Consider the following 11,511-nt stretch of genomic DNA (forward strand, 5'->3'; position numbering starts at 1 on the left):
ATAACAAGTCTGCACAACTTAGCCATTTAAAGGATAGATAAAAAGGAATTTAAAAACATAATGTTCTCTAAATGTTCGTTTTTCCATTCAGACACACCCTTTAATAAAACTGAAACTAATGTTCGAATGAACATTTTGAGTATTTTGTTGAAACCTAAATTATGCTCAAGTTTGCTTGTATCTGCACTAATTCTTTTATATAATAGTACGGAGGTATCTAACTCATCTCTCTCTTTTTCCCCCCCCTAGTTAATGGTCTAATGACGCTTGGATTTGCAGGTGAGCTTTACTTCTAAAATTCAAACTTCTGTTTCTGTTTTGTTAATGGCAGCCATTTGAGAAGCACTTCCATCCTCTCTCATTTCAATTAGTCAACTGTCATGCATTTTTTACAACTGGTCTTGTCCATTGGCTGTATGAACAGAGAGTGTTGTAGTGTTTTGTAAAGTTCAGTTTCAATAGAGATGGTAAAATTGTAGAATTATTCATAATTTTGAACCCCTTTGGCCAGGGATTTAGACAGAAACTCTTGTGTTGTCAGGTTGTTCCTGTCAAATGACTCTATCAGAGCTTTTTCTATAACCCTGCAAAATATTGAAGCTCTAAAGAGAGCCAACCAAAAACACCAAGGCCATGGAAAATCCATTTAAACACCCTGCTGTGAAGGGGCTGGAGTAAATTGTCAGGCAACATGACATAATGGAGGAGAAACTTGTATTCTGTTGGATTTACAGGGTTATAAATCAAGTGATAGCTGGCTGTTTAGAATACCCTGCCAGGGAAGGCAACTGTGCTTAACTTTTGTCAAAGCATCAATGCAGGATTTAATTTTCAGCTATGCAATTTTCATATCTGGTTTTGAATTCTGCCCAGCTTTAGTGTTCATCTGCAGATCTAGCTGTGGAAAGTATAACTTATAACTGCTGCAGCTGCCAGATGAATTGGTGGGAACACTTAAATAGGCAGGGTCCACGCTATCATGTTAACTTCCCAAGGACAAAACTATGCTGCCCCTTTTTCGTAACTTTCACCATTTCTATCACTGGTGATTAATTGTAGTTCTGATTTTTTTTCTGACATGGATGAAGGCTTAGTATCAGCTCTAAGAGCCCTGACAATCAGGCGTGACGAAGGAGGTCAGGTCAGGTCCCAGTGAGTCAGCCGTATGCCTGGGGAGGTTTGTGGTCTGTATGAAATAGTAGGCTTAGGGTCTCCGGTGCGGCATAGGCTGTCCAGTTATGGGCCTGCTGTTCTTGGAAAATATGTGAAAGCAAAGTATTTCTTTGGTCAGTTGTGATGGCTGTCTCTTGTTTGGCACATGGCATCACTGAGTCAGTGAATTCCCCAGCTAAGGAGTCGGCTGCGATAGCTGGAGTTAAATTGCAAGGCACTCCTGCCTGGGCTCCAAAGGAGCCATCTCCTTCGTGGGTGAGACACTTACTGTGCACTCGAGCCTGTTTCACAGTCACATGCCCCATTTTGAATGGAGATGTTCAAGTTTCTGATTGACGCCTGGGTCATGGTGTGAAGACTGAAGCCAGTCATCTTGCCTTAGGTTTTTTTGGACTAAATAGTAAGGAACAGTGCCCTGTTGAGAGTGAGGGCTGTGCCTGACTTCTCATCAAGCAAAGGCTTGCACGCCTTTGACCTCACTTCACCTGGCAGCGTGTTTGGCTGTCACCACACAAATTAGAACCACTGGCTCTTTTCAGCAATGATGGGATCCTGCTCTCAAAGTAACTAACAGAAGGAAAAGAAATACCTCCTCTCCCTGGTGTAAATAGCATCTCAGTGAAAATGTAGGTTCAGAAGAAAAAGGTGCAAGACCTGATTCTACTTTGACTTCCTTTTGCTATGATTAAAAAAGGACAAAGTGGTCTGTTCTTCTTGGCTTTATTAAAAAAGCTGTTCCTCCAGAGTTCTCGGGAGGGTTGCCTGATGCACGGGTTTGTTAGGGTTGCAGTTTTGTTCAGGTAAATCCTTTTCTCAGATTTGTGCTGCTGTAAAGAGAAGAAATCACACTGTTTTCTTTTTGACTAATTTAATTTAGGCATTTGTATTGAATATGTTGACATACATATACTTGCAGGTAATTTTTAATGTTCTACAAAATGTATGCATTTTGTATATAGAAGGACAATCAAAATAGTGGCAATTATAAAGGTAAAGCAAGACATATCTAACTACTTAATCAAAACAAAATGTTTCAGCCTTATCAAAATCAAATGCTTTAGTTAATTTGAATAGATTTTTTTCAGAATTTTAATTTTATAAGAAATATCAAAATACTATCTTTGTATTCCAATGCAGGCATGGGCTGGATGAGAAAAACCTTTGACTTTGACTCTAAATATTGTGGAGTTGCCATTACAGGTTGCAAAAGATACAGGTTTGCTCAAGTCAAGGTTAACTCTTTCTTTGCAAGTAGCTGTATGCTGTAACATCAACATCTGATAACGGTAGATAATTTCTTTAGTGGATATACTAAAGAAAAAGCTTAATTGTGACTATGGGAATTCAAGCCCTTTAGCTGATGAGATATACAAATGTTTCTGATGTTGAAGTACATTTACAGTTATATAGTTAGTTGAACGGGATGCATCTGTGTAAGCTTGAGAAGTGCTTTCTACACTGAAGTATTTGATCAGTAACTCCAATTAGCTTTTAACTAAAAATGCAAATGGACAGCAGTAAGTTAGTACAAGTAGAAGCTAAGTAAGATTAGAAAAGTGATTGGGTAAGTTCCTCTATGCTAGGTCTAAAAGATGATACTATATATGGTAACCTATAGTATTTTGTACTAAGTTATGTTTTTAATAAATTTATGTAAAGGTATATTTTATCTATTTTCTAAAATTGTTTAGAAAGTTGAACATTAGGTTTACAACAATGTAAGTGGCAAGCAGAATTATGTGAAGGAGTTTGTGAGTGATGTCTTTGTGCTTCTTCTGTTTCAATGTTTGAGATTTAAGGTGCTTTCTGATTTTACCTAGGTGCACGTCAACAGACTAATCTCTGCAATGAATCTCTCATGTTAGAAAAGTTGCCTGCCTGTGGAAAATCCTTTGAAGAGATGATGAAGAAAGTGGACTCTAAAAAATGGTGCAACCTGACAGAATTTATCATGTAAGAGTTAGTTTTGGTTCTGATAGTTCTCACCTTATAATGGTGTTTGTCCTTTAAAGAAAGGATCACCTCAAATACCAAGAACACTGTAATGCCTACATCCCTAATATATCCCTAATGCATGTAAAATGTTTGTGTTCCAGATAAATTGAAATCCTCATGTATTTGGCTGCCAGTTGCCGAGGGCTAAGCTGTAGCTCTTAAGTCCCTGCAGTATGGCCACATGTGCACAGACACCCAGCTCTTAACTCAGAGTGCACAAAATAGAGCATTTTGATAAAAACTAACCAGGGGGCTAATCAATACTAGCTGCTATTGGTTTTATCTCAGACAGTTGTGTTTATATTTAATCTATATTTCTATGCATTTTAGGCAAATATTACTTAAATCTTTTTTTTTTTTTTCTGTGAAACCACTAAAGCAATGTGCTTTTAGAATCACATGATTCTGTTTCCTCTGTTGGTAGCAACGCAGTTCCCTCCTCTGATTTCTTTTTTTCAGTAAGACAACAGGAACATTTCCTCAGACACAGTTTCAGAAATCCACCTCTTGTGTGAAATCTTCTTGTCCGAATGTAAAATGATTTGTCCTATTGAAACTGCTGTGGCTTGTTTCTTTGCCTGCCAGATAGCATGGAGAGAGTGAGCACCACTCGTTTTGTTTGGATGACTAAAATACTGCAAGACTGACAGTAGTGAGGGTGGCATTTTTATTTTCTTGTCTCTATTCTGTAGTTGCTGGAGGTATTTAAACATCTCTCTGTAAAGCTGCACACTTCAAACTCTGCTCTGAAGGAAACTCACAGGGCTTGTGTAATTGGTGGCATTTTTGGCTTTGTGGAGCATCTGCTTCTTCAGAGCATGTCTGCTCATGAATAATGCTTGGTTTTCGGAAGCACTGAGTACCCTCCACACCAACTAAAATCAGAGGAAACTGCAGGTGTTCAGCACTTCAGAAAATGAGACTCAAGTGAATTAACTCTGGTGTGGTGCGAGCCAGCCTGAAGCAGAACATCTTCCTGGATTTGAAACTCTGCTGGTGCTGTTTTGGGGGCTGGCACGGTAGCCACAAGCTAGCTGTCACCACATCTGTTACAGCGTCATTTAGCCCCAGATATGTTCTTGTCTCATGTGATCTTTGGTCTTGTCTCCTATTTAGTATCACTTCATGTGATGCAAGATTTTGCAGTCACCTTATGCAAGATTTTAACTAGCTGATCACCAACAGACACGATAGATAACGAAATGTTGGACTGCTGTGCTATGTTGCAGCAGTTCCCCATGTTTCTCTTAACACTGATGCCCATGTTGAGATGTCCCACCTGTTGATAATATTTCATAATCTGACAACATATTAACAACTTAGGTGCTATTCCTTCTTAGCACTTTTATTTGCACACCCTAGATGACTTTACAACCCTTCAACCTTTTAAAAGGTAGATTCTTAAAACTCATGGCACTGGAATGAAAGATGCATTCATGCAGCTCTTTCCAACTGTGGGGAAGAGCAAGAGCCCTTCTTATCCAGAAATTGCATTCAAATCTAACAAAGAAATGTGCATATACAAAGGAAAAGAAAATCCTTGCAATGCAGGTACTGCTAAATTTATTTAACAAGTACCTATACATTATGGGGCAACAATTTTAATTTTGCAACTCATCTAGGTACAAGTTGTTTTACTTATTTGGAAGGAAGCACTGTAATTTTGCTCCATTTGATCTTCGTTACAGTTGTATTATAATCACAAAACTGAGTTCTTTGCTAATATCTTGTTCATATTGGTAAGTGTTCTCAACTGGTGGGACTACTTGCAGTAGAGAAAGGTATCTACAGGAGTCAAAATATTAGACTCTGCCTTTGTTAATGCAGGTGGAGAAGCAGGCAGCTTTTCGCAAGCCTTGTGCTAAAATTTCTTCAAGAGTTTAAATGTTTTGGTGCAAGGTTTTTCCAAGGTTTGGAGGTGACTGAAGCCTCTGAGTTCTCCTGACTTTCAATTAGAGTTAAGAATCCACCTCGCTTTTATCCTTTACGATTGCACTTCCCCTTTGGTGTCACTTTCATTCCCTGTACAAGGAAATTCCTGCCTATCTATGGAGATTGTTTCATCTGAAGAAATTTGTCAGTCTGAGGCTTTCCTCATTTTTCCCCATATGCAGTACCAGAAGAAGAATTCCAGCCTCTTCCAAAGAAAAGTCTTTTACATTTTTACATAATATACAGTTTTATAAAACTTCTATCACTTATATTTCAAGTGCTAGCTTAGGAGAGAGTAGAGGGAGGAATTTGTTTTGGAATTTATTTCCTGAATCAAGTATTAATCAAGCATTATCCATCTGATTACAAAGTTACTGTAAGGGTTCATTGCACTGAAGAAACAGCACATTTACATCTACCTTTAAGAATTTTACTCTTTGGAGAACAGACATTGTGATTTGATGTCATGCTTTATATAAGGAGCATATAGGCTACTTTATTCCAGCTCATTGGAGAAACCCTGACGGATGGGACTGAAACACTTCTTCATTTGGAGTATTCTGACAAATTAATTAAAAAATGGTATTTCTAGCCATAGTCACTTAAAATTCAGATATTTAAACCTGGTAGTATTAGTTTACCCTGATTTTACATCTAGCCTCCAAGCAGTAAAAAATAGTCAACCTGGATCAGATAGTGGGTTAAAACTGTGAGTTTTGTATGAAGGAAACTGTTTCTTCATACAGTAATATCTGCACGGTGCTTTTCACTTACAGAGATCTTGCAAAATTTCGCTTTGTATCTTATATCAAAATGTAATTATTTATGGAAATCTGCTTCTTTTCTAAACTCCTTGTTTTATGGAGGAGTTTTAGCTCTTCGTGGTAAATGGCTGTCCTTGTTTGTGGGATTGTAAATAGCAATTATCTGCATTGCTTCACTGTTTGGCCAAACAGTCCTGAGAGAGATTTCAGTGTCTTCAATTTGCTGTAACTTAATTATACTGTAAGATTTTCTGACAGCTCTGTTACTTATTTCTTAACTTTGTTCTTAACAAGCTCGTGTTCTTTCAAAAGCAGCCTTTTGACTGATTTTAAACAGATGAGGCTCTCGTGTGGCAGCTGGTACTGGAAATCAATATAAAAGTTTTAACCTCCACAGCCGATCTTGATCTTGCTGGAAGTGTGTAACAATCACATATAAACTGTAAAATTTCAGGTAAAGTTTTACAGAAGCACTATCAGGAGAAAGTTTCCCTATTAGTTTTTGCATTTTTCTGTGAGGATTCATACAGAAATTAGGATACAAATACTCTGGGTCAGATTGTCCAAATGTATTTGAAAGCTTAAATATGATGAGGGATCCAATTGGGATTTTAAAATATTTTAAGTCATTTAGACACCGTGGGTTTCAATGGTTCATGCTTGGACACAGGAATATGAAAGTCAACCAGAAATACCTTACAAGAAAGGTAAAACCTTCAAAGAACAGCTGGAGACATATCAATGGACATAAAAGGAGGGGATCTTATCAGTATCTTGCTGATGCTTTTAGGCTATTCAGAGGGAGCCCTGAAGATGAAAATGTGACTGAGTGGTTTAAATGACAAGAAATTATGGTACATAGCAGGTGAACAAGCAGAGACTGAAATGTGGGTGAAAGCTATGTGGGAAGTTAACAAAAGCAAATAGACTTCATTTGCCAGAAGACTGGAAATTGCAGAAAGTTTTTTGTTCTTAATGTGTAGTATTTCTGGGTTTTTTATATACACACACACACACTAACATATATAAAATATATTTCTGTATTTTTTATATATAATATATATAATAACATGTATTATATTTCTGCATTATATTCTTAATATTTAGCAACAGCAGCTAAGTATGTGAAATCTACTACTGTCCACAAACTTAAGCTCCTTATTAATGGTCAGATTTTTTTTCACCGTGCTCTATGTGATAAATCCTGGTCTGGTTACAATGGGACTGTGGTCGAGAGGCCAGGTATGACTAATTCCTTAAGCAAGAGGCCAGATGAAGATGGGAGTACCCGGAGCTGTCTTACATGAACCTGAAAAAATGTTGCTTATTCTAGTTGCGTAGATTACTTTCTATTCTTAGCTAATGAAAGGGTTTTCTAAATACTTCTAACTAGATCCTGGAAACAACTTGGCTAGAACAGTCAGTCTCTAAACAAATCTCTGCGTCTCTCCCAGCCCTAACCCCTGTGGAGTTATGGGACCGCAGTGTGCTCATGCTGGTTCTCAGTGGCTCGTTAAGCTTTTGGCCTGCTCCCAAGCACGAGTATCTCCCTGCTCTTCTGCATCCCCCTTTTCCAAATGTTTCTGAGTGTACTTATAGCATTTCAGTAATTTTGAGGCCAGAGAGACGGCTATGGCCATCTGCTCTGCACTGTTGAATAATATAGGCCACACAATCTGCCCAGTAGCCACTATTTTAAACCCTGTAAGAGTGAGTGAGTATCTTATGGGAAGGCATCAACTCTTCCTTTAAAAGATATCAAATGAGTATTAATCCATTACATCTATAGACAGATTCTTTCAAAGGGTTTACTGTTCACAGTCAGAGGAAAATGTCTTATTTCTCATCAGTTTGCCTGCCAGTTCCCAGTGATTATACCTTCTTACATATTTCCCTGATACAGTAAAATTCCTTCTGTTGTCAGAAATCCTTTTTTCCCAATTAAATACAAGCAAGTAATTTTTAAGTCACCTCTCAATCACTTTTTTTTTTTTTTTTTTGTAAATTAAGATCAAACTTTTAAAGCCTGTCATGATAATGCATGTATTTCAGACTTCTTGAACCCTTTGCAAGTTTTGGCAGTTTTTCTTTTGGAGAGTGGATTCCAGTCTAGAACTGAACATTTCACCCAGCAGTATACCCAGTTTGCATAGTATTATGTATAGACTCCCTATTTTTTCCTCCAGTCCTACTGAGTATTCAGCATTTTTCTTCTGCCAAAATATTTGTGTATTGCATTAACACTCCTAGCTACTTAGTAAGTCCAGGAGGACATGCTTTAAAAGCTGTACATGATTTTAAGTCCCTTTCAGAGTGACTTGTAAATGTGACATACATTATTTGTTTCTGGATCTATCATCTTGCATTCACCAGTGTTAAAATGCATATGATTTAGATAAGTCCACATTTGTAAGTGATCCAAAGCAGTCTGTGTAACTACACCAACATGTTCTACTCCTTCTTCACCATTTGCATGCTTAAGCAAAAATTATTCATTTGCTTCATTTCGTTGATTTTGGGCCAAAACTTTTGCAACTGCCCTCCATGAATGGCAACTACTTGTTTATCGTTAGTTTTGCAGTTGCATTTATTATTAATTCAAGGGCTACCATGATTTTTCATGGTTTTTTTCATCAGAATGTTTTAAACAGTTTGATAAAACATTCAGTCTTTAAACATGAATGAATGAAATACAGTGATTATAAGGAAGCATGTGGTATCTGCTCACATGAAATTCCCAAAAGGTTAATTTGAAAAATAAGAAAATGTTTTGGACTCCATGTATGCATTTCTGATTGATTGGCTGCTGTGAGAACACTATAGAGGTAAGAAATACAGTTCTATATGGTATGTCAATGCAAAAAGCTTTAGTACCAATGTATACCAAAAAAGAGACATATATAAAGAGATTTGATTAATTAGAAAATTTTACTTAGTATATGATATGATATATGATGGCATCCTGGCCTGTATCAGAAACAGTGTGGCCAGCAGGAGGAGGGAAGTGATCGTGCCCCTGTACCCACTGGTGAGGCCGCACCTCGAATACTGTGTTCAGTTTTGGGCCCCTAACTACAAGAAGGACGTTGAGATGCTGGAGCGTGTCCAGAGAAGGGCAACGAGGCTGGTGAAGGGCCTGGAGAACAAGTCTTATGAGGAGCGGCTGAGGGAACTGGGGTTGTTTAGCCTGGAGAAAAGGAGGCTGAGGGGAGACCTCATCGTACTCTAGAACTACCTGAAAGGAGGCTGTAGCGAGGTGGGGGTTGGTCTCTTCTCCCAAGTAACTAGCGATAGGATGAGAGGAAATGGCCTCAAGTTGCGCCAGGGGAGGGTTAGATTGGATGTGAGGAAAAATTTATTTCCTGAAAGAGTGGTTAAAGATTGGAACAGGCTGCCCAGGGGAGGGGTTGAGTCACCATCCCTGGAAGTATTTAAAAGACGTGTAGATGAGGCGCTTAGGGACATGGTTTAGTGGGCATGGTGGTGTTGGGTTGATGGTTGGACTCGATGATCTTGGAGGTCTCTTCCAACCTTAATGATTCTATGATTCTGTGATTCTATATCAAGTCTTCTTAGATTAACTTTCATCTTTGCTGTTGGTTAATCCTGTGTTGCATTCCTTATAGACAAAGAGTTATACCACTTTTTTTTCACAAGGGCATCCAGTAACTCCATTCAAAGACAGCAGTTAAAAAAAACCTGTCCAAATTGAACTATACGTTAGCACAATCCAGTCAGCTTTCCTGATTTTATTGTATCATTATATTTAGAAATAAAGTATTTTCAGTGGTAGCAATAGGGCTAACAGTATTGCTCTCTGACATTCACATACTCTTTTTGTTGACACACCACCAAGCACCTCCTCTGTTTAGAATTATGTGGATCTCTTTATCATTGATTTGGGCTTGTTTAAGTTTTTCTGCAATAAAAATTCTTAGGCTGTAAGAATGCAGAGAAATAATCAAGGGGTCACTCCTGGAAGAGTGAAGTTGACCATGATGTAGATATTTAGTCACAGGTTATCTCCTTTCTTTGATGGAAATGTTAAGAGTTGATGCTTAATTTACTTGGCTGCCAGAAGGATCCTGTTTTAGGCAGAAGATGCACATTGTGTGTCTGGGGCACTGGGCAGCAGATGCCACTAAAGAATGCAACCCTATTGCCATCACTCAGGCAAATGTATCAGGAAATCAAAATGAGGTCAGGCTACTGCATGGCTCTGAATGGGGAAAGAGATAGATCCTTATGTCTCTGAGTAGAGCTGATCAGTCTCTCTCTAATGTCGTTAGGGACAGTGATGGCAAATGAGCCCAGCAAGTGATCTTCCTTCAAAAACATTCCTTTCACCAAAGAGAAATGGATGCCTTCATGTTTTATACATGTCTTTTGCTGCACACTTACTCAGTTGTATCCTTACACATCTTGTCACTCCAACAGTCCATATAGGAATGCCAGCTCGGAGTTGTCTAAGGAGCGCATCCCCAAACTGATTTCTCACGGATCCAAAGCAAACTACAGAGTGCTTTTCTTTAGCTGAATCAGTAAATGAAATAAGTTGATAATGTAATATCCAAAAGATAGTGCTGTAATTTCCAGTGTTTGAGTCCACTAAACATTTCCTGAGGGGGCAGATCAGCCTCAGTAACATTTATTTGCTATTGGACTGAAATTGAGAAATGTAGGATTTGATTGTTATCTTTGATCTAGTCGGGTGTCATCTACTTCAGTGTAAGACATTCTGTTACTTCAAGCCAATATTACTGTTGCAACAGTCATCCCACAAGTGTGTGAAGTCGCATACCTGCTACCCTGGGAGCTCCCAGCCAATCATTCTCTGTTTACCAGCCAAGGAATAGCTGTGGATCGAGAGGCTGAGGGTGAAATAGCCATTTGTGTTTTGGAAGAGAGTTCTAGCAGAGTAGCGCATGTAACGAGAAGATGTGGATTCTCTGTTTCAGCAAAAGAATTGATTGTAACAGACTTCTTCTTGCAGTCTCTACATTTCTTTGTACCTCATCAAGCCTGTCTTCACAGCCCAGAGAGACCCTAATTTGCTGTGAGGCAGTGGCTGTGTTGCACTGCTCTATGGCACCTGGAAGATGTTACAATTCTCATTTTTCCAAAGTTTTAAATTTGAGTCCTTAGCAGAATAGGAAAGGGCAAAATTTGTCTTTAACTATATGTCTGTGTTGTGGTTTAACCTCAGTTGGCAACCGAGTACCACACAGCCGCTCACTCACCCCCTCCCCCCCCCGCGGTGGTATGGGGGAGAGAACTGGAAGAGTAGAGGTGAGAAAACTCATGGGTTGAGATAAAAACAGTTTAATAATTGAAATAAAATAACAATAATAATAATGTAATAGTAAATAATAATACACAAAGCAAGTGATGCACAGTGCAGTTGCTCACCACCTGCCGACCGATGACCAGCGAGTCCCTGAGCAGCGGCCCCCCCGGCCAGCTTTCCCCCAGTTTATGTACTGAGCATGACATCACATGGTATGGAATGTCCCTTTGGCCAGTTTGGCTGTGCCCCCTCCCAGCTTCTTGTGCACCTGCAGCCTTCTCAGTCAGTAGAGCATGGGAAACTGAAAAGTCCTTGACTAGTGTAAGCATTACCTAGCAACAACTAAAACATCAGTGTGTT

The 11,511-nt window shown here is 38.8% G+C and overlaps 1 protein-coding gene across 1 annotated transcript in view; it reads left to right on the top strand.

The window, feature by feature from the left end:
- The first annotated feature begins 254 nt into the window (after nucleotides 1–254).
- The window catches only part of RAMP3 (receptor (G protein-coupled) activity modifying protein 3), a 40,520-nt gene continuing 29,263 nt past the window's right edge, over nucleotides 255–11,511 (top strand). The window contains exons 1-2 of the mRNA XM_009323188.1: nucleotides 255–279; nucleotides 2,994–3,126. Of these exons, the coding sequence (XP_009321463.1) occupies nucleotides 261–279; nucleotides 2,994–3,126 (152 nt within the window). The 5' untranslated portion in view covers nucleotides 255–260. The remainder of the gene's footprint in view (nucleotides 280–2,993; nucleotides 3,127–11,511) is intronic.

This window comes from Pygoscelis adeliae, unplaced genomic scaffold (assembly GCF_000699105.1).
Source record: "Pygoscelis adeliae isolate BGI_AS28 unplaced genomic scaffold, ASM69910v1 Scaffold360, whole genome shotgun sequence".
Taxonomy (NCBI): domain Eukaryota; kingdom Metazoa; phylum Chordata; class Aves; order Sphenisciformes; family Spheniscidae; genus Pygoscelis; species Pygoscelis adeliae.